Source organism: Eumetopias jubatus, unplaced genomic scaffold, assembly GCF_037043125.1.
Source record: "Eumetopias jubatus isolate StellerSeaLion01/CBP00866 unplaced genomic scaffold, mEumJub1_p1.0 scaffold_2, whole genome shotgun sequence".
Classification (NCBI taxonomy): Eukaryota; Metazoa; Chordata; class Mammalia; order Carnivora; family Otariidae; genus Eumetopias; species Eumetopias jubatus.
Genome location: NW_028274808.1, coordinates 201,861,009 through 201,883,992, shown reverse-complemented (window position 1 = coordinate 201,883,992; position 22,984 = coordinate 201,861,009). Strand labels below are relative to the sequence as shown.

General features: G+C 54.2%; 1 protein-coding gene across 4 annotated transcripts in view; it reads left to right on the top strand.

The window, feature by feature from the left end:
• The window catches only part of UVSSA (UV stimulated scaffold protein A), a 35,284-nt gene extending 12,300 nt beyond the window's left edge, over nucleotides 1-22,984 (top strand). For all 4 annotated transcript variants that reach the window (XM_028089074.2, XM_028089070.2, XM_028089077.2 and 1 more), the window contains exons 8-14: nucleotides 2,879-2,996; nucleotides 9,014-9,152; nucleotides 9,631-9,756; nucleotides 10,382-10,565; nucleotides 10,939-11,050; nucleotides 13,538-13,712; nucleotides 15,200-22,984. In XM_028089074.2, the coding sequence (XP_027944875.1) occupies nucleotides 2,879-2,996; nucleotides 9,014-9,152; nucleotides 9,631-9,756; nucleotides 10,382-10,565; nucleotides 10,939-11,050; nucleotides 13,538-13,712; nucleotides 15,200-15,293 (948 nt within the window). In that variant the 3' untranslated portion in view covers nucleotides 15,294-22,984. The remainder of the gene's footprint in view (nucleotides 1-2,878; nucleotides 2,997-9,013; nucleotides 9,153-9,630; nucleotides 9,757-10,381; nucleotides 10,566-10,938; nucleotides 11,051-13,537; nucleotides 13,713-15,199) is intronic.

Below are 22,984 nucleotides of genomic sequence, written 5' to 3'. Positions count from 1 at the left end.
GGTCGCTCTTCCTCTTCCTCCTCAAATAATCGGTAACCCCGATACCCCCGCTGCTGTACACTGATTGTGTTGTATATTTTAGCCATTTTATTGCTTGTTTAATTATGATCCCAGAGGCTCATTTTTCTAAATCCTTTTAACTGTGGGTGCGACTCCATCTGTATGAAACCGCCAGAAGGCCCATGGCCCTCCTCTGTGCCTCCCTGCAGTGGCGGCTGGCGGCGTCTCCTGAAGGGCCACCCCGGTATGGGAGGCGTCCGTGGGCCACAGGGCTCTGACCGCCTGCCCGGGCCTCCCAGGCTGCATGCCCAGGGACTCCACCTGTTGGAGGAGGTGGGTGCACACCCCAGACGCAGCGGGGGTGGGGTGGGGGGGCTACAGAATGAGAACAGTTCATGAGTTGATCCCATTTTGAGGACCACCCACCTTCAACCGGTTGCCACCTCAGGGCATCCACACACCCGTGCCCCGCCCCGTGGCCAGTCTGTGACCTTTGACCTTGAGGGGAGGTGGCCACCTCCCTGCCCCTCCCCCAGGACTGGCTCCAGCCAGGCTCCTTCCTGCCGGCCTCAGTTTCCCCAGGCCGTGCTGTTTTGCCGGGCTTTCAGAGAGGGCTTCCTGGCCTGGCTGGTGGCGGTGTTCCTGTTCTCTGAGCCGGTGTTTGGTGTGAGGCCCTGGAGCAGGTCACACGTGTGTCACAGCAGTGCGACTGCCTGGTCGTGGGGCTTCCTCTGGACAGTGGGTGTCACTGCCCTCCCCCAGGTGCTGGGGCGTTTCAGAGAGCCAACGCCGCCCCGGGAACTCCATGTTGAACTTGGAGGCTTTGGAGCGCGGATTCGCAGATTCGCTGTTAGCGGCAAAGTCCATCTCTGGCCCGGTGTCGCTGTGGTTGCAGGGGGCCGCCCGCGGCTAGAGAGCTCATGGCTCACGCACACAAGTGTGTTGCTGCAGAGGCCAGCGCCCTGGCTGCGGGGACCCTGAGAGGGCAGTTCTTGCCCCGTGGGTCCTCCTGGAGGTGGGTGCGGCCTAGCCCGCTGTGAGCAGTGTTAATTTAAGGACAAAGAGCAGCCCCGGGCTCCATATTTCATCACAGGAATAAACAGTTTTAGTTGGGGAGAAAGAGGGTATAATTCCTAATAGCTAAGCAGCTAAATATTTTTTAGGAAATGAAAATTTAGTAAAAGTCCCTGGTGAAATTGAAGGGTGTGAGCGGTAAGCATAATATTTTATGAAAATGACCCCCGTATTTAAAATGCGGCGCTCAGTGTTATGCATTGTAGCACCCAGTCCACATCTACCTTTTAGAAAATTAAAACACATAAATTCTGTTTAGTGTTTGATACGCACTGCACTAGCCGAGAACCGTAATGCCCTAAAACCTTGGGCTGCTTTCCACCTTTCATAAATTTCTGGGTAGATTCTATACAAAAATAATTTTCAGGTCCGTGGCTCATTGTTATTCAAACGTGATTGATCGCCATCATTTGCCCAGCTCGGGAGTTAAGTGCCCCTGTCATTTCCAAAGAGTATAATTGGGACGTTTCACAGGTCAGTGGTGGAGACAGGCTTCCCTTTTGATCAGTGTTAGACTGATAACAAAAAATTACAGTTTCCGATGATTAATGTCTCCCATGCTTCCCAGATGCACCGCCGTGGGTTGTACCCAAACAAAGTGCATTTGCATCTGATTGTGCCTCTTGGGGGCTGGCGGTGGCTCCCCCGCAGGCGTCCCCAGGCCCGCAGGTAACGGCAGATGTGGTTGCTGATGTCCCCGGTCGCGGTGGCCACCACCAGGCCCAGCTCTGCAGCGACGGGGGGCTGTGGGGGGCTGCCGGTGTCTGTGACTCAGCTGAGCCTGGGGGGGGGGCCTCCTGCCCCCATTGTCACCCAGGCTCTCTGTCCTCCGCCTCGACAGTGGCCCTGAGGTGTACTGTGGAGAAAGATTTCAGAAGTGAAGGTGTGTGTCACGAGGTTCTCCAGAGTTTGCCCCAGTAGTTGGTATTTATCTGACAGGGGCCTCCATCCTGGATGTTTCCTTCAGTGGGATTGAGACTGGTGCAGGGTCTGCACCCTGGTCTGGCTGAACTGGCTCCCGAGTACTCCAGGGCCGGCTGGCAGTGGGGCGGGCACTCCTGGTTCCTCCCTGCTGTGACCCTCTTGGGAAGGACCGATCCCGTGGGGGCTGCTTGCCTCAAGTCTGGTCCTAGGGCTGTGGGGGGGGTCACTGAGAATGTGGGGTCAGCTGCAGAAGCCCGACTCCTGTTCCATGGAGGACCCCCGTGGAGAGGCCGGGTGCTGCCCAGCCAGCGGGGTGGGGGCAGAGGGTCCGGGTCTCATAGAAAGGAAGCCAGCCTCGTGCAGTTCTTCAGGCCCTCTGGGCAGGCTATGGTGGAAGTGGCCCCCAGCCCCTCTGGTGGCTCTGGGCCCCTCACCACACTGACCTGGGTGGGAAAAGGGGTCTCATCCAAAGGAAACTATTTTCTCGGTGGCTTTTTAACAAGTCATTCTTAAGAACAGAATGTTCCAGAAGTGTCGTAGTCACACCAGCATCCCCAGAGCTGCCTCCGACAAGGGTGGACGTGGGGTGGCTGTGGTGCTTTGACCTGGAGGGAGGGGTGGCCCTGCCTCTCCCTGGGTGAAGTCGGTCTCCTGAGGCTCTGGAAACGCACCTACTCCTGCGCCTCTCCCCTGCATTTCCAAGGGCACCAGGTGGTGGGGCAGGTTTGTATGTGGTTTGGACGCGAGCTGCGGATCTGGCATGAGCTCAGGAGCGGGACCAAGCCCAGAGATGATCTTGGGTCTCCAGTGCTGTGGCAGGACCAGGGACCTCCAGGCCCCTGCGCTATGCTCATACATAGGTCTGGGGGTGTTTCCACAGGTGGCAGCCCCAGGGAACAGGGCTGAGGCTGAGGACGAGGATGATGGGGACTTCGTCGAGGTCCCAGAGAAGGAGGGGTATGAGGCCTGCATCCCCGACCACCTGTGGCCGGAGTGTGGTGAGTGCGGGGGGTGGGGGGCGCTGGGCAGGGTCCTGCTAAAGATGCTGACCCTCAGGGCGTGACCTCACATCTGGGGTCTGGGGCCCACTGAGCGGGGAAGCCAGCCATGGGGGGCGCCCCGCCTGCTGACACTGCAGATCTGTCACTGAAAATCTTGAAACTCTCCTTTTGTTCCCCAGGTACTCTCGGGTCAGGCTCCTCCCCAAGGCCTCCCCGCAGTGGGCTCCCACTGTCCCTGTGGTGCGCAGGCCCCAGCACCCATTCTGTGGGCACAGCCAGGCCGGCGCCACACGAGGGGCAGCCCTGCTGGGGACACACAAGTCTCAGCGCTGGGGAGCGAGTCCAGGAGTGGGGCAGGCACCCCAGAGCAGAGAGCCCGCACAGCTCCTGTGCCCCGGGGACAGTGCTGTGGGTGACTCCCGAGGTGGCAGGAGACTGGTGACTGTTTGCTGGGCTCCTTAGTCCCCGGGCCCTGTTGGCTGGGGCTTCCCCACTTGCCATCTGTGGAGTCATGGACTCCCCCTCTGACCCAGGACACCTCCGTAGCTCATGGCGGAGGGGGGTTGTTCCTGGGAAGTGCAGCCCCAGCTCTGACTAGTGTTTGCTGTCTGGGGTTTCCTTCTTTCCCGCATCTGCACCCCAGCATGGTGGCCATCTAGCGAGCAGGGGTGTGGGTCCGCAGGATCTACCCAGCGCACACAGAGGAGGCAAATAAAAACAAGACCCGCAGCTTTTCTGGAAAAACAGACCAGTCGATTTCTCTCTGAGTCTATAAGGCAAAATGTGAGTTTGTTAACCAGAGTGTAGATGTTTGGAGCTCAGGTGTGGCGCTGGGGCCCAGTAGGGGCATCGTGCCAAAGTAGCACATCCAGGCCAGACGCCTGCCGCTCGCACAGCCCCGGTTCTCCCCGGGCACCAGCCTGGACACGGGAGCAGCAGCGACCCGCCCCGGCTCCCAGCCCGCCAGGGCCCGTGTGCCTGCCTCGCCCTCTGCTCCAGCCATACGGGCCTTCAGTTCTTAGCTTTTGGGTCTTCCTCTGACCGATAGGCAACGCTCCTGCCCTTTGTTCTTCCGTGTTCTTCTGCACCTGAAATGGCCTGCCATCCCTGGTTTATGCTGCTGTCCCCCCCCAGCCCCCAGAGCAGGGGCTCCCTGTGGCCAGAGGCGCCACCTGAACCCATGAGGTACCTGGGGGCTGCCTAAGGCATCTGTCGGGACCAGTGACTGCCCTCCCGTGCCCAGGCCGGAGCCCAGCAGAAGCCTGGCCACACCCGAGGCTGCCTGTGCTCCAGGCTGGGACAGTAGGTAGTGGGGGCAGGACTGCCAGGGAACAGCCCACTCAGTGTGGTCACTTCTCCAAGTTTCTGCAACGGAGGAGTCTGGTGATGGGCAGCCCCTGCCTGAGCGCCTCCTGCGGCCGGCAGCGCGCCCAGCAGAGGTCCGGCTTTGAGGCGCTGGGCCTGCCTCTGGGGCCTGGGAGCCCCATGCTGACCCTAGCTAGTCCCCTCTCCGAGGCTTTCCAGCTGCAGACACTTGCCCTGGCCCTCAGCACGTCCTGCTCGGAGGGCATTGAGCCCTTTCCGCAGGAGGGAGAGCTTGTCTCTGGCCTGGGGCCGTGCTTGGTAGCCAGTTCTGATGACCGCGGTGAGCACAGCTGCCTGCAGTCCACGGAGCGCTTCGTCTGTGCCACGTCCACTCTGCCACGCAGGCCGTGGCCCTCAGCAGGGACGGTGGGGCTGCCGCCAGTCCCACTGGCAAGGTGCTAAGCAGGAGTGGCAGAGGGGACTGGGCGACAGGCTGTGTGGGCCCACCGTGCTCACAGGACACGCGCGTGGACTCAGCCCGGCCGTGGCGCCACAGTGGGTGACCCTGCCTCCAGGTGTTGCCAGCTGGGGCCCAGCCACGCTGGAGCAGAGCAGCTTCCACACAGAGATACTCCTGATCCTGACAGTCTGCAAGCCTGGTAGTGTGTGTGCCTGCCCCACTGAGCTCTGCAGTGTTTGTCCGGCAGGCGGGATGCCTCCTCCTCTGTGCCCCTGTACACCTGAGGCCAGCAGGGCCCGAGTCCCTGGTGCCCGTGGCCTGGCCCCTGGAGGGCGCCTCGGGAGCCCAGGGAGGGAGGCAGAGACCCTGTTGGTCTCGCTGCCACCGGCTCACCCCTTTTCTCTGGAAGGTTCACAGCATCCTGTCTGTACCCTGGAAGGCCATGCTAGTGGCCGACATGGATCTGGGCCAGGTGCTGTCCATCTGTGTTTGCAGACAGGTGGACTGCGGAGGGTCCCAGGGGTCGGGACGGCCCATGACCCAGGGTCGACTCCATGCCCGAGACAGCCATGCCCCCGGGTGGGGTCTGCCCTGGCCACCACCCTAAATCCCACTGTGAGCCCCGGTGGCCCCAGGGCCCTGGAAATGTGCCGGGAGAGTCAGTTCATAACGTAGTTTATATTCCGCCGCTGTTTTTTCAGTTAAACGCAGGTGAACCTGCAGTAGATTCGTCTAAATCCACACAGCTGCGGAAGCTGGTGCTTTTCTTATTTCTTTCTCTGAATTTTCACCGAGGGGCTTTTATCTTCCCCTTAATCCTACCATTTCTGTCAGGACATAATCTCTTTCTCAAATTTACATTTTAATTACAAGGCCAGCTGAACTAGGTAAAATCAATAATGTCAAGCTCGGCGGCCTAACTCCGTGTGGAAGCCGCAGCCTCTCCATTTCCCGCTATCGATTCATCGCTCCCACCCTGTCTGCCTTAGTGCTCCAGGCAAATGGGTGCCACTTGGTCAATTTAAACAAAAAAGGGGATTTGGGCATTTGTAGGATTCTTTCGAAAAGCAAATGTGGGGGTAAATTTGAGCCAGGCTCCTGTACAGGAGGCCCACGCCCCTCTGGTGGCTGGGCGCAGCTGGCCAGGCAGTGTGGCCGTGGCATGTGGCCTCCAGCTCTGCCAGAGAATGCTCACTCCTGGGCCTGAGGCATGCTGTTTGCTTTTTGGGGTTTTACTTTGAAAGTGTATGTCAGTGAGATTGATTTTCTACAACAATGTGAAAATGGTAGTGTTTTTTTAGCGCCCTGAGTATTTACTCTGCTTTAACACGCTTACCCATCTTTTTAATGGTTTAAAACAACAAATCAATGAAAAGTATATTTCATTCTTGTAACTCCTAGGAATTCTCATATTGATCCTTAGGCTGTGATTGTATCCATCTAAATGCCACAATGCCCACTTATCAGCCTCCCTCCCGCCCCCGCTCTGCATTGGGCGCGTGCGTGTGGCACGCATGCACACTCGTGGGGCTGACTAACCGTGACAGGCTCTTGTCAGTATCCCGAGTAGGGGTGTTGGGGGGTTTTGGGAGCTGGGGCTAGGGTGTCATGGTGATGATGGAGCCTGGTCTGTCGTCCCCACGCTGGGGGACCCGTCACGCCCGAGCGGTCTTCCACTCTCAGCCGCGGGAACCTGAGAAAGGGCAGCAGGCAGGCTTGCTGGGCGTCTGGAGTAGGCGCCAGCAGGTGTTTCCTGCGAAGGGCCCGTGGGCTTCTGGAGCCCCCGCGAAACCAGCTATGCGCAGCCACGTGCGGGGAAAACCATGCGCAGAAAGTGGCCTGTCCGCTGACGCCCACGAAGGATTGGGCTGGCCGTCTCCAGGTCGAGTCAGGCTACCCCTGCTGCAGAGAGCCCACGCCTGAAGCAGACGCGGCCCCTCCCAGCGGCACCGGCCCAGCGAGTCTCTTCCTCAAGTCCCGAATGGCCGGGAAGCCTTCCCTGGTGTCCAGTCCTCGGTGCTGCCATGTCCTTTCCGATTTTCCCTCTAAATCCGGTATTGGTGCTTCGGTGTTGGAGAGTGCTGGGTGGAGCTGTGTTCAGCAGGACCCTCAGCCCCGCGCGTCTGCGTGCTCAGGAAGGGTGTGTGTGTCAGTCTCTGACATCTGGGTCTCCACTGCCCTTTGCTCGGCTCCTCCTGACCGCTCCGTGACCCAGGGACCGTGGTCTGGGGACGCTGAGGTCCCCCGGTCCTCCTGCCTGGTGGTCCGGTCAGGTGTGCGTGTGTTCTGAAAGGCTTCGCGGTTACAGCACCCCTTGTGGCTGTGAATTTGACCTTTTTGGTCTGTTTTATGAGGGTCTGCAGAGCCGGGCACGGCAAGCCCCTGAGCTGCTTACCACGTGCGCCGTGTCTCTGCTCATATGTCCATTCTGAGCCTGAACCCCGGTTGTCCTGGCGAAGCTGCTGTCTCTGCTTTCTCTGTCCCACTTGCAGGGTAAGTCCACATGGCCCTCTTCAGCTTCATCGTTTTGCTGACCATTTGCTTTAAGTGGGTCTTGTGTGGACCGCAAGTTGCTAAAAGTTTTAGGACTAATCTGCCTTTTAGCTGATTTTAATCCATTTAATGAATTGTTGTTCAGTGTCCCAGGCACTTCACTGCCCACTTGTTTTTTTCTTTTTCCCACCTTTGGTTTGGTAGGTTAATGTTTTTTCTGTTCGTTTTTAAAACATTCATTAAATATTAATACAATTGTAAGATCACTGATTTTTCTGAGGGTTATCCCGCATTTTTGAAAGCTTCATCCCCATGTTTCCTGTGCGCGGTTCCGGTCACAGCGTAACGATGTCTGCACCCCCCTCCCCCCGCAGCCCTCCCCAGCCCCGCACTGTGCTCACCCCGGTGCTGGCTCAGCTCTGGTGCTGGGTGTGCAGCGAGAGGCATGGCCGTCACTTTGCACTTACATTCGCATGCCTTGCCCCAAACTCACTTTCCTCCCGGACAGATCACTTACTTTCTCGGGGAGTGTTTTCGAAGCAGGCCTTCCAGTGGCTCCAGAGGGGGTCTCGTGTGCACGGGACCGTCCATCACGGGCACCGCGAGATGCTAGTGAGCTAGAGAGAAAGTTCTAAGTGTGAACGTCTTTTGCTTCAACCTCCTCAGGATGGTCTCCAGATACTTCACCTTCACCGTCACTGTTAAAAATGCTGGCATTGGTAGGATGCTTGTCTTTCAAGGTGTCCGCCTTTTCTCTTTGGAAGCTTTTTGGATCTTTCTTTTCATCTTCAACGTCTCTAAATCTCCTCGTAACTGCATTAGCCAAGTTTTCTCCATCTCTTTCTTGGCACTCAGCAGGCCCTTTTGGTCTTTCCCAAATTCCAGGAAAATTGGGTGTCTTACTTCTTCAGCTGTTTCCAAACTCCAGTTATATTTTCTGTGCTTCTGGGGTCCGGTAATGGCGATGCTGACACCTGTGTGCTGCGCATCTGGTCTCCCCACCTGAGCTGTGAAAGCTGCCCCCGGCTTCGTCCCCCACCTGCTGCCTGGGGTGCGTGCCGCTCACGTGCGCCTCCACCTGCCTGGCAAGTCGTTACCGCATTCTGTGGGGGTGGTCTCCACTCTCCCCTCCTCTTCCCAAGCTCCGGGCCCCTAGGCCCTTGGGGAGCGTGCAGCACACTTGACCTCTTGACGTCTCGTCCTCTGGGACACGCTGCTCAGCCTGTTTCCTTCCTTCCTGGCAGATCACAGTTCTCAAGGTGTGAGCGCACTCAGCCTGCAGGCTGTCAGCGGGGAGAGTGCTCAGTGCAGGCCCTTGGCCCCCACAGCGAGTGTGGGGAGGGGGCGATTCCCACGGGGTGCCTTGCCTCTGGTGACATCATCCACACCCTGTGCCGCCCTGGGACCGTGGCTTGCATGGGGCAGGGGAGCTGTGCGCCCCACAGAGGGGCCAGCAGGGGTCAGGGAGGGCCCTGATAGTGTTGAGGAATCTGCTTTCACCCTGTTCTCAGGACTTGGGGATGGACGCTGCCCTGCAGAGGTCAGCGGCCTGGTGGCCTCGTCTGTGGTGTTGGGAGACACCAGCGTGGTGGGCTCGTCTGGCTGACGGCCGAGCAGGTGCTGCCTGGAGCTTGGCTGTGGGCTAGTGCGTGCATCACTGCTGTGCTGTCCCCATGGGATGGAGCACAGTGCCCCCGCGGGTCGGTCTGGGCTTGTGGAAACGGTGGCTGGGAACAACAGCACATCTCTGTTCCAGGGCTGGAGAAAGACCCAGCTGCACGGGGCTTGCAGGCAAGGAAGAAGGCGAGGAGGGATGAGGAGGCACGTGACCCCACCTCTGCTGCTGCCCAGCTGCATCAGCTGCGTGGACGCTTGCCCCCTCCCCCGAGCCCCAGGTGACTTCCAGATACTCTGCCTCTGCTCAGGGTGTTGACCTGCCTCCTCAAGCTGCCGAGACCCCTCTGGCTGTGCGGGGGCAGCCCTGGGTGCGCCCCTGGCCGGGAGAGCACCTGCCACTATCTGTGCCTAGGGCAGGGCTTGCACGGGATGGGAGGGTCCTCAGAGAGCTGCCATGTCAGCCGGGGCACGGGGGCGGATGTCAGGGCACCCCCAGGCCCAGGATGAAGACCAGAGATCCCAGACCAGCTCCCTGCACAGCTCCCTGGAGCCCCCTGGGGCTTGGTGCTGGGCTTCTCATGGGCCCCAGAGGCTGCCCTGGAGCTCGGGCCCAAGGTGGCAGAGGTCGCTGCTCCAGTGTTTTGACCCGGGGCCTCTGTGTCTGTGCTCGGGGAGGAAGGGAGGACAGAAGGAGGCAGGTGGCTGTGGCCGGCTCCTGCATGCACAGTCAGGGTGTCTTGTTTGTGGCCTCGCCAGGGCACCTGTGGGACCGGAGGAGGCTGGGAAGCTGGCAGCAGAGTGGGCCCGGGCGCCTGTCGTGCCCTTTGGGGTGGACCTGTGCTACTGGGGCCAGGAGCAGCCGATGGCTGGGAAGATCCTCAAGTGAGTGTGGGTGTGTCTGGTCCTGCCTTTTCCCGGCCGGCGGGCGTACTACCAGGCCCAGGGCCTGGCTCTGCCTTAGGTCCCTGCGGTGCGCTCACCACACGCAGGCTCTACTGGGACCATAGAACTGTGGCCGGGGCGGGTGGGGGGCGGCTGGACCCCTTCTGAACCTTCCTGTGGCTCCCTGGGGAGACGTCCTGCACCGTTCTCCTACATAGTGTGGCATCGTGAGGTCTGAAGGGTGGCTGCCTGGCTCGAGACCCTTCCTGATCCGTCCTTGCCCCTCCGGCGCTCTGACTCAGACCTCCACACAGGCCAGGCCTGGGGTCTGCAAGGACTTTCGGGGAGCTGTCCCCTCGCAGTGCTTGCCGACACTCTCTGTGGGGCCGCAGACAAGAGGGGGGCACAAGTGCCTCCCCCAGGTGAGCCCCCGCCCGCTAGCGCTGCCTGTCCTGCCAGGCTTCGGGCAGCCGTGGAGGCCGTGGACGGGACGACTCGAGGTTTGGCTTGTGGCACCTGCGATGGGGTCCAGAAGTCTTTGTGACCTGCTCTCCTTGGGCTGCCTGGCCTGGAGCCACGCTGTCGGCAGCATCCCTGGGGCAGCTACGAGAGTCTGGTGTTGCAGGTGTGACTCTGAGCACCGCTTCTGGAAGCCCAGTGAGGTGGACACGGAAGTGCTCAGCACCACCGTCTCAGAGATGCTGCAGAACCGCTGCATCACCTTTGCGGGGAAGTTCGAGCCCGTGCAGCACCGGTGCCGCGCCCCAAGGCCCGATGGCCGGCTCTGCGAGCGTCAGGACCGGCTGAAGGTGAGGCGGCAGCCAGGGCCGGGGAGGGCCGCAGCACGTGGGGATGGTTGTCGCAGGACTCCGCCGGGCCACAGACAGGGTGGCCAGATGGAGTGCTGGGCTCCAGCCGGCCTGTGTGAAGCCTGCCGTGGCCTTCATCTGGGCCCCCTCCCCAGGGAGGGCTTGTCCGTGGCTGGCAGGCCTTGTGCCGGGGTCGGGAGTCTGACATCCGGGACTTGGGGGGGCTCTGCACTGGTTCCCGCGTCCCTGCTCTCCACAGCACCTCCTAAGCCCGAGATGTGCTGAGTGCCGGGCGGCCAATGTGAAGGGAGGTGGCTTTGGCCAGGCCGATGGAGGCCCCAGCCTCCCCAGACAGTTCTCCTCTTTGTCACAGTGCCCTTTCCACGGGAAGATCATCCCCAGAGATGAGGCGGGCCGGCCCCTCCACCCGGAGGATAGGGCCTGGGAACAGAGGCAGCAGCTGCAGAGACGAGCAGGGCATGCAGGTAGGTCTGGGGGCTGGAGCAGACGGTGGGCACTGTGTGGGGGGACGGCCCGGGACCCTGGCGGCCACCTGCCGCTTCCAGCATGGTCGTAACTCACAGCAGTGCCGCAAGAGACACAGGCTTCTAGTTGGGCCACGTATTCGTGTCGCTGTCACTGGGGTCACGGACTCATGGTCAGAAACCACCAGCATGTTGTTTGGTGGTTTGGGTTCTGGGTTCTGAGTCACGTTTTTAAGGAAATGGGGGAATGGAGGTAAGAAAAATTACTGGCTGAAGCCCATTCTCCAGAGAGGAGAGCAGCACATTCTCACGAGGTGGACACTTGACCCGTTGTCTTGCCCACACCCTCTCCTCTGCAGCACAGCAGGTTCCGGGCATGTGTGCGCACATGCCTGTGTGCATGTCCAGGCGGACGCAAGGAGGTGCCAGGCAGGCCCTGAGCCCCAAGGCTCGGGAGCCAGGTCTCCACAGAGGCTGGTTCAGGGTTCTAGCTTACAGGCTAGCTTCAGGCCTTGAACCATGTAAGTGTTGTTCGCAGGACAACTTGGGGAACTTGTCTCAACACGGTACGTGTGTTGGCGCCTTGTGCTGGGCACATGGCACATGCTGGCCACCACATGACTCCCAAGGATCCCTGAACAGCAGGGCCACGTGGTGTCCCCCAGAAGTGGCCGTCACTGTCTGGGCAGCATGTGGGCACTCTCAGAATTGGGGGGTACCCCCCAGATCCCTGATCTGTCTCAGTGTCCCTGTGGTTTGTCAAGCCTGGGCTCTGGGCTGGAGGTCCTGGCTGCCTGGGGCTCTCGCTCTCCCAAGAAAGCCACATCGCCGACCCAGAGCCCCGATGAAGGGAAGGCGGCCATGTGCGTGGGTGCAGCACTGGCCTGCACGTGAGGGTCCCAGCCTGGCTGTGTTTGTCGTCATTAGTGGGGTTTTTCCCTTTGACAGATGTGAGATTTCAGGCTGACACTGTGTCTGAGCCACCCTGGGCCCTGGACGGCGGCAAGGGGGGGCCCCTGACCTGCTAATCCGCAGGGCGAGGCCTTCCCTGGTGGCTCACACTCAGGAGCAAATTAAGTGCGTATTTTTTGTGTCAGCCCTGAAGAGTATCTGGTTCTCCAGGCTTCGGTGACTTGTTAACAACAGGTACCGGGCTGTGGCCGCGGGCCGGCACTGGCCAGTCAGATGTGAAATAGCATCTCTTTACTAACTACACTATTGATCCCCGCCTCCCTCGCACGCGGGGCAATTTTCTTTTCCCTGGCGCTAACCTTGGTGACAATGCACGCCAAGCTCCAGGGCCCGCCAGCGCACAGGAAGGCCGCGTGGCCCCGGCATCTATTGATTTTCTTCAAAGGCTTTTAAATTGCTCCTTCATTTTACTGAGATGCTCATTCCATCTCTCCCGGGCGCCGGTATTTTTCCGTGGTGTTTAAACAATTGCTCCATTCACTGGGCTCCTAAACTGTGGCGCCTTCTTATTACGGGAGATAAACTGTTTAGACAGTTTTCCTTAATCTCGGATTAATCGTTCCTGGATCTGAATTGTGCAGCCCTGTACTCCTTCACTTCAAAAAATCAACTTGGGGAGGCCTAACCATCTGTCTGGGGTGCACATTCCGTGGGGTTCCCGTGGGCATGGTGGGCGCCATCAGAGTGTGGGGCGCCTGGCACACTTTGGTGAGCCAGGCTCGGTGTCCGTAGGTCTGGGCACATGAAGGGGGCTGTGCTGTTGCACTCCTGACCAGGATGGCCTTCTGGAGGTGGCCAGGCTGGATGGCACCCTGGCTCATGGAGCCCGCCTCCACCTTTCAGAGGCAGAGCAGCCCTCACTGGGGCCAGGAAGCCAAGGCCAGGATGGGAAGGAGCAGCCAGGGCAGTAGCAGGGCCTTGGGCACCCTGGACAGTGGAAGCTTCCCTCAGCCCCGGTGGATGAGCGCACTGGTGAGGCCGGGCTCTGTGGGACCTGGTGCGCCTTCTCCTGCCGCCTTGCCTGGCCTGGGCCGTGGCAGACCACACGTGGCAAGAAGAGCAGAGCTGCCCCCTTGTTGCTGAAGCCTGTTGCCAAGTTCTCTTTGGACCAGTAAAAAAGCTCGGCCCGGTCCTGACCCGTTGGCCGTGGCTGCCCCTGGTGTGCACAAACACCAGTCAGCAGATGGGTCTGGCCACCGTAATTGGGGGCCTGCTGGGGCCCAGTCCAGCTGGAGGCAGGGAAATAGCCTGCCACGGGCACCCGTCTCAGCTGCCTTCCTGCGCGGGGCAGGGGGTCAGTGGATGCACCAGATGAGGCCTCTGGGTCCTATCCCAGGACCCCTGTGGGCCCCTGAGACGGGGGTGGGGAGCTCTGCCTTGCCGTCTGCCCCCTTTGTCACTGGCCGGCAGTGGGCAAGCTGCGCCGACCCTTGAGGCAAGGAGGGGTCAGGGCTTGAGTGAGAGGCTCTCTGGTTGGTGACAGAGGTGTCTTGAAATCTCGGGGTCTCTTTGCAGGTTGGCAGGACCCCGAGTTTATGAGAGATGTGGAGGCTGCCACGGGAGTGGACCTTGGCTCATCTAGGTCCAGCGGGAGAGGCAAGGGCAAGAGGAGGAGGCACCCTGGCCTCACCGACCTGAAGCAGCAGGCCAACACCGCCCGTGCACGCATCGCCAAGAAGGTGTTTGCTAAGTAAGAGCTCCTGCGGCATGCCTGCCCCCTCCCCCCTGGATTTGGGGATGCCGGAGGTGGGCTGACTGAGCTCCAAAACACTGTCAAGGCCTGGGGCCCCTAGCTCCTCTCGCCTACATATTTCTCCCTGTGACTACCAGGCCCCCCGGGCGGGATGGGCGCTTCTAGCCAGGAGGGCCATGGGTGGGCCATTCAGGAGCAGAGCCTGGAGCTGGCCCCCCCAAAGGGATGGATGAGCATCTTCTCTAGCGGAGGGGCTTCAACTGACCAGCCAGCACACCCTCATTTCCTGGTGGTGGGGTGAGGCCTCCATGGGGACTGCGGGTACGGAGCCAGCTCCATGGCCCTCCCTTGCCCAGATGACCCGGAAGGGTGCTCTCGTGGTCAGCGCCCAGTGGTGTCCACCTGGTAACGGCCGGCAGGGGAGTACCTTCCAAGGCTGGTGGGATGGGAGGTACCACACAGGTCTCCGCTCCAGCAGAGCTTGGCCAGTGCTGCCAGGGAGGTGGGTCAGGGACGGGGCATCTCCGCAGCCCAGCTGGACGTGCCTGGTGGTTGGGAATTCGGCAGGGCCAGGGCAGGAAGGCCACCAGCCAGCACTCTCACTGCCTGCCTGCCACTGGGGCTGGGCAGACAAAGGCATTTTGGGTGCTTGTGTAGGAAGCCCCATGAAGCCATGGCCTCCCTGGTCGGATTTAAGCTCAGGTTGTGGGTGTCATCAGGCCGTCCTCATGGGCCAGGCTTCTCAAGCAGACACCTGGGAGGCGTTCAGCTCCGTGTGGCGGGCGAAGGGGGCTCTTCCTATCCTCCCAGCCAGCGTTACCATGTGCTTGGCCTGAGTGGGGTCGCACAGGAGGGCGGCTTTCTCAGTGCCCGCACGGAGCCCCCATGAGCTTGTCCTGTTGAAGGGCCACGGGTGACTGAGCCCCGGGGTTGCACCCAGCGGTCACACGGGCACTTGGGGGGCAGCGGGGCATCCCTGCTTGGCGGCCTCAGAGGCTTTCTCCTGGGTACAGAGTCCTGCTGAGCCCAGGCACTCGGCAGCACAGCAAGCACAGCAACCAGGCCAGGTAGTGAGACGGACTTGATTGCCTGTCTGTATGTTTTTGCTACAGGACTGGAGTGCTGCCCCGTGGCTCTGTCCTGGGGCGCTATGCATGTGGCTGGGCAAGCTGGGCAGGGTCTGGATCTGACGCTGCCTTGTTGCATCTGCCCTGAAGCTACCCCCCCACCAGCCTGCTGGGCAGGCTCTGCCTTCATTCTGGGTGCTGGCGAGATTAGGGATCCTGGGAGCTGCCTTCACGGCTCAGGGAACGTTCGTGTCACAGTTGCTTTTATTTCTGAGCTGTGTCACCCATCTGCAGGGAGTCAGTGGTCTGTGTGTGGCAGCCGCTGGGGACCATGGCCTGATCCCAGCCAGACGACGGTCGGAGTCCGGAGACCTGGCTGGGCTTCCCTGATCACGTCTTGCTTTGCTTTCCCCACAGGGCCGCTGTGCAGAGGGTGGTCACAGCCATGAATCAGATGGACCAGAAGAAGCATGAGAAGTTTGCAAACCAGTTTAACTATGCACTGACTTAGAGGGCCAGCCTGGGTGTGTGTGGTCCCCTCTGGTTGTCTGCTCTTCTCCCTCGGCCAGGGCACCAGGATCAGAGCGCAGACACAGGACTGAGCTGTAACCACAGCCACTGTTGTTATATGTGTGTTTCGTGTGAGGAAAGAGTGTGTATTCTAGTCACAGTGCCCCAGAGGTATGGACTCCCCCTGCCCTGGGGAGCCACAGCCATCCGGGTTATGGGTCTGGCCCGCCTGAGAGCCTGGAGGTGACATGGGCAGCGTGGCTCAGTGGGGCATCTTGCAAAGCCTGTACCCATGTCACCCCAAGCCCCACTTCCCCGCCTTTTCCCTGGGCAGTAGGAGGGACTCGGGGGAGACTCTAGGAACCCTCACACTTTTATGTAAACACTTTTTTTTTAAGACAAGCTGGGAAGTGAACCGTTCAGCGTCGCAGCTTGCATTTCCAGCTCACAGAGCGTTTTGGTGATGGTTCTGCATTAGAATGTCAACAACTACCTCTCTGCTTTTGTGTTTTTCAAAAAATAGCTTTATACTCCCACACCCTAGGATTCACCCTTTCAAAGTGTACCACTTAAGTGTGGCATGAAGTGCGTTGTACAACCTGGACCACCTGGTTCCAGAACTTTCCATCACCCCAGAAGAAAGCCTGTCCCTGTTAGCAGTCATTCCCCTATTCCTTCCTCCAGCCCCTGGCCCTTCCTGATTTGTTTGTGGCTCTGTCCTTTCTGGGTGGACAGCATCCTAGCAACACGTGGCCTTTCGTGTCTGGTTAGTCCACTTAGCACAGTGTCTCCTGGGTTCTTCCATGTTGTGGAATGTGTCAGAGCCCTGGGCCCTTTTACTGCCCACTGATGACACCGAAGTGTGGGCACAGCACGCTGTTTATCTGTTTATCACGGACATTTGGGTTGTTCTCACACTGTTTGGCTATGATGAGCGATGCTTCTGTGAACGTGTGTGCAAGTCTTGTGTGGACATAGATTTTCATTTCTTTGAGGTTTATGCCCAGAAGTGGAATCGCTAGCTCCCTTGGCAACTCTGTGTTTAACTTGTTGGTGAACCACCAGACTTGCACAGCAGTTGCACCATTTGACTTACATTCACACCACAGTGCGTGAGGGTTCCAGTTCCTCTGTGTTTTTGCCAACACGTTATCTGTGTTTCATCTTAGCCATCTTGGTATGAAATGGTATCTTTTATTTTTTTTTTAAATGTTATTTATTTGAGAGAACATGAGAGGGAGGAGGAGCAGAGGCAGATGGAGAAGCAGACTCCCCTCTGAGCAGAGAGCCTGATGCGGGGCTTGATCCCAGGACCCTGGGATCATGACCTGAGCCGAAGGCAGACACTTAACCAACTGAGCCACCCAGACGCCCCTGAGGTGGTATCTTGATTTGCATTTTAATTTGTATTTTCATAATGACTACTTATACTACCTTTTCATGTGCTTATTGGCCATTTGTGTATTTTTTTGGAGAAATATCTATTCAGATCCTTTGCCCATTTTCAATTGCATTGTTTGAGTTGTAAGAATTCTTTATATATTCTAGGGGCATCTGGGTGGCTCGGTTGAACATCTGCCTTCAACTCAGGTCATGATCTCAGGGTCCTGGGATCGAGTCCTGCATCAGGCTCCCTGCTCAGCGGGGAGTCTGCTTCTCCCTCTCCCTCTGCTGCTCTGCTTGTGCTCTCTCTCTCTTTCTCTCTCTGAAATAAATAAAACCTTAAAAAAAAAAGAATTCTTTATATATTCTAGACCCTTGTATTGTTTGCAAATATTTTCTCCCATTCTCTTTTCACTTTCTCAGTGATGCCCTTTGAAGCACTAAGTCGTTAATTTTAATGACATCCAATATCTACTTTTTCTTTCGTTTTGTGTGCTTCTGGTGTCCTGAGCACCTGGCCTGATCCAAGATTATGATTTACTCCTACATTTTCTTCTAAGAGTTTTATACTTTTAGCTCTTAAATTTAGGTCTTTGATCCGTTTTGAGTTAATTTCTGTATACGGTGTGAGGTAAGGATCCGACTTCATTCCTCTGTGTGTGGATTCCGGTTGTCCCAGCGCCGTGTGTTGAGAAGATGATTCTTTCCCCACCAAGTTACCGTGACACCTTTGCTGACCATCCGTTGGCCATGAATCTAAGAGTTTATTTCTGGTTTCTCCGTTCTCTTCCACTGACCTATTACATATCCTTATGCCGGTGCTGCAGTGTCTTGGTTCATCTTGCTTTGCGGTAAGTTCTGAACCCTGAAAGGAAGTCCTCCAGCTTTGTTCTGTTTCAAGATTATCTTGGCTCTTCTGGGTCCCTTGCATTTCCAAATGAATTTTAGGATCGGCTTGTTAATTTCTACCAAAAAAGGGCAGCTGAGATTTTGATAGAGATTTTGTTGAATCTAGGGATCACTTTGGAAAGTATTGTCATCTTCATATTAAGTTTTATGACTCATGAACTTGGGATATTCTTACTATTTGGCTGTTTTTTAGCTTATTTCAACAGTTTTTTGTTGTTTTCAGTGTACAAGTTTTGTACTTACTTTGTTAAATTTATTCTTAAATATTTTATTCTTTTTGATGCTATTGTAAATATAATTGTTTTCTGAATTTCATTTTTGGATTGTTCATTGCTAATGTATAGAAATACAACTGATTGTTGTATGTTGGTCTTGTAGCCTGAAACCGTGCTGAGCTCGGTTAGTTCTAATTGTGTGTGTGTGTGTGTGTGTGTGTGTGTGTAGATTCCTTGGGATTTTCTCTATGCACAATCATGTCATCTGCAAATAGAATGCTTCCTTTACAATTTGGATGCCTTTCTTTCTTTTGCCTAATTGCCTTGGCAAATTAGGAACCTCCAGTACAATGTCAAATAGCAGTGGTGAGAGCAGATATCTTCATCTTGTTCCTGGTTTTGGGGAGAAAGCTTTCAGTCTTTCACCATTGAGAATGGTGTTGGCTGTGCGTTTTTGTAGATGCTTTTTGCCAGCTGAGAAAGTTCCTTCTAATTCTAGTTTGTTGAGTGTTTTTGTCTTGATGTTGAATTCTGTCAGATGTCTTTCTATATCTATTAAAATGGTCGTGTGGTTTTTGTTCATTATTCTGTTGCGATGGTATACTACATGAATTGTTTTTCATATGCTGAACCACCCTTGCGTTCATGGGATAAATCCCACTTGGTCTGATATATAATTCTTTTTATGTTATTGCACTTGGTTTGCTAATATTCTGCGATTCCAATGACCTGGTTTGCTAGTATTTTGTTAAGGAATTTTGTGTCTTTGCTCATAAGAGATATTACCATACACTTTTCTTCTTATGATGTCCTTGTCTGGCTTTGGTATCAAAGTAGTACTGGCCTCATAGATTGAGTTGGGAAATGTTCCTTCCTCGTCTGTTTTTTGGAAGAGTTTATGAAGGATTTGTGTTAATCCTTTAAACATTTGGTGGAATTCACCAGTGAAGTCATTTGGTCCTGGGCTTTTCCTTGTGAGAAGTTTTTTTGTTGTTGTTTTTTTGTTTTTAATTTATTATCTTGGGTGCCTGGGTGGCTCAGTTGGTTAAGCTTCTGCCTTCGGCTCAGATCATGATCCCAGGGTCCTGGGATCAAGTCCCAAATGCTCCCTGCTCAGCGGGAATTCTGCTTCTCCCTCTCCCTCTGCCGCTCCTTCTGCTGGTGCTCTCTCTCTCTCTCTCTCTTGCCCTGACAAATAAATGAAATCTTTAAAAAATTAATTTATTATCTTTATTTATTATAGATCTGTTTAGATTTCCTGTTTTTCCTTGAATCAGTCTTAGTAGTTTCTATATTTTTAGGAATTTGTCTATTTCATATAGGTCTTTGGTTGTAATTTGTTGACATACAGTTGTTTACAGTATTCCTTTGTAATTCTTTTTATTTCTTTAAGGTTGCTGGCAATGTCTCTTCTTTCATTCCTGGTTTTAAAAATCTGAGTGTTTTCTCACTTTTTAAAATGTGCTTGGCCTGTCTAACTAAAGGCTTATCAATTTTATTGATTGATTCAAAACCCAACTTCTGGTTTTGTTGATTTTTCTCTCATTTTTTTCATTTTTTGTTTTGTTAATTTCCGCTCTGATCTTTATTGTTTACTTTGGGTTGCCTTTCTAGTTTCTTAAGATAGAAGATTAGCTTATTGATTTGAGGTCTAGCTTCTTTTTCAGGTAGGTGTTTACAACTGTAAGTTTCATCTAAGCACTGCTTTAGCTTCATTGCATAAGTTTTGGTATGTTGTGTTTCATCTTTATCTCCAAGTATTTTCTAATTTCTCTTGAATTTCTTTTACCCATTGATTATTCAGGAGTTGGTTTAATTTTCCACATACTTGTTAATTTCCCAAATTTTCTTTTGTTATTTGATTTCTAATTTTATTCCATGTGGCCAAAGAATATATTGTGTATGATTTCAGTGCTTTGAAATGTATTTTATATCTGTACCCTGGAGAATGTTCCATGTACACTTGAGAAACTGTTCTGTTGTTGAGTGTTCTGTAGATACGTGTTAAGTCAACGTGGTTCACAGTGTCATTTATGTCTTCTCTCTCCCCACTGACCTTCAACCCAGTTGTTCTCCATATACTGTTATTTTTCCTGATGGAGGGACCCTTTTGTAATGGGGTCTTCTCTGTGTCTAGTAACAGCTTTTGTCTTAAAGTCTCTTTTGTATGATGTCCATATGCCTTGTGGAAACTGTGTGGTACATCCTCTTCCACCCTTGTAGTTTTGGTGTCTGAGTCTGACGTGCTCCTTGAAAACAGCTGATTGTGGCTTTTAATCTGTTCTGCTGATCTCTGCCTCCAAGTGTGATATTTAGTCCATTTACCTTTAATGTACTTACTGATAAGGGAAGATTTATGTCTGTCATTTTTCAGTTTTTCTACATGTCTTTTTCCTCTTTTCCCCATTGCCGTGTGTGTGTGTGTTAGATGGATGTTCGCTGAATTCCCCTGTGTCTTTCACTGAATTTTTGTTTTGGGGGGAATTCCTTAGTGGTTGCTCTGCAGATTCCAGTGAACAAGTAAATACAGTCTAGTTTGGCTTCATACCAGTTTAGTTTCAGGAGTGTACAAAAGCTCTAATAAAGGTGTGTCCCTCCTAGCGCCTTTGTGTGATTTTTGTCATACAAATTACACCTTTATAGATTGTGAGCCCATCAGCATAGTTTTGTGATTATTGCTTTATATAGCTCTTTAAAGTCAGATAGGAAAACAAAAGGTTTACAAACAAAAATACGTGTATAGTGTCTGCTCTCTGGCTGTGTGGTTCCTTTACCTGCACTGTCTGTCTCTTCCGTGGATTTGACTAGTGTCTTTCACTTTGGTCTGAAGGGCTCCCTGCAGTGTTTCTTGAGGGGATAGGTCTGCTAGCAGCGAATTGTCCCCATTCTTGTTTATGTGGAATGTCTTAACTTCTTCACTTTTGAAGAATAGCTTTGCTAGATTTCAGTATGTTGTTAATAGTCTTTGTCTTCTAACACTTTGAATGTATCATCCCACTGCCTTCTGGTGTCCACGGTTTCTGATGAGAAGCCAGTGTCATTAAGTTGGGATTTTGGAAAATGCTTTGTATACAATAAGTTGGGTTTTTTCCTTGCTGCTTCTAAAATGCTCTTTGTCTTTGACTTTTAACAGTTTTAACTATGTGTCTAGTTACGGATCTCTTTGCGTGTGTCCTCCTTAGAATTTGTTGGGCTTCTTGGATGTAGAGGTTGTCGTTCATCAAATTTGGGAGGTTTGGGTCCATTATTTCTTCAAAGGTTCTTTCTGCCTCTCTCTCTCTCCCTCCCTCTCTCTCCCTCTCTCTCCCCCTCTCTCTCTCTTCCTGTCACTGGACTCCCATTATGTGTATATCAGGTGGTTGGTGGTGTCTCTCTGATCCCTGAGGCCCTGTTCATTTTTTTCTTTCTTTTTTCTGTTCCTCAAAATAGACCTATTGATCTATCTTCAGGGTCCCAGGTTCTTTCTTTTACCAACTAAAATCTAATATTTCGTTGCTCTAATGAATTTCTCATTTCACTTGTATTTTCCAAGTCCAGAATTTTCTATTTGGTTCTCTTCTATAATTTCTTTCTTTTTACCAATGTTTTCTATTTGGTGAAACATTATCTCATATTTTAATTCTTTAGACATGGCTTCCTTTACTTCTTTGAACATGTTTATAAGAACTGGTTTATAGTATTTGTCTAATAAGTTCAGCCTTGGGCTTGTTCAGGGACAGTTTCCACTGACTACTCTTCTCCTTATGTATGGGCCATACTTACCTGTTTCCTTGTGTGTCATAATTTTTTTGTTGAAATTAGACATTTTAGATGATATAAGGTGGCAACTCTGGAAATCAGATCCCCCCCTCCCCACAATTTGTTGTTGCTATTTAGTGTCTTTTCTGGACTAACTATGTAAAAATGTATATTCTTTGTCGTGCTTGGCCACTGAAGTCTCTGTTTGGTCAGCTTAGTGATCAGCTAATGATTGGACAGAGACTTCCTTAAATGCTTTGATCCAAGAAGTCTTGTGGGTTTTGGCAGAAAGCTGTGTGTGTGTTGGGCACACCTTGAACGCTCAGCCAGGTAGTTGCCACCTCTGCCTTAGCTCACACTTCCTGCTTTTTCGGGGCCTCAAGTTCAGCCAGTGGTGAGAGCTATGTACTTTTCAGGCCTTTTGAGATTTTTCACCAGCCTCTTCTTTGGCCAAGTGGAAGTTGCCACTGCAGGCTGCTCGTTATTAAACAGTATCCCTGATTGTTCTCGACAGACCTGCACTGAGCCGGTTGAGTCAGGCCAGAAAAAAAGACAAGCCTGGAGAATGGGTTTTTTCCGGATAGCAGCCTGACGATTCCAGTAGTGACGAGTCTCTGAGGGAGGGGCTTTGGGACCCAGTCTTCCCCTCCCAGTGGCTGCCAGGCTGTTGATCTCCAGGCTCCTGTGGCCCCAAGGCTGCTGGGTGTAAAGCCACTGCAGAGCTGGAGAGAGGGAATGAGAAGAGTAACTGAAAATGCCACCAGGTTTGCCCTTCCCACCAAGACTGAGCCATTTTTCTAGGGTAAACCCTCCTTGGATTGTTACGGGTCTTTGGTTAATTTCCAGAGTTTTGAAAAAGTTAATTTTGTCAGTTTTCCCCCGGGTTCTGTGGCATTTTGAGCAGTCCCGATTACTGGGCAGGAAGGCCCTTCCCAGCCCTTTACTGTTCCTAGGGGTCCTGCCGCAGATGCACTTGTGTGCACGCGTCTCCAGCGCACAGCCGTGTGTGTGTGGGCCGAGTCCCCGGGATTCTAGCTCGCTTTCCCAGAAGCGACCTGCACGAACACTGACTTCCGGAACCCTCCCTCCCTCAGTGTGGTGGTGAGCATCTTGATCTTTGCCAAGCCCTGTGGAACACTGGCATCTCAGGGTTATAATCGCCCTGTCTCTTACGAGTGAGCTGTTGAGCATTTTTTCGTACGGTAAAGTGCTCATTGTTGCTCCTTTTCTGAGTTGTGCATCCATAGCCTTTGCTCATTTTCCTGTTGGTTTGTTGGCTTATTTAAGTGTAGGAGTTCTTTGTTCATTAAGAAAACTAGCTCCATGTGACAAGTTGCAAATACTTCCTGTCTGCTGACTTTGCTAATGTTTTGCCGCGAGGATGTTCGTGTATCTGAGTCTCTGTGTCCCTTCCCCAAAGATTATATTAAAAAATTTTTTCTGTGTT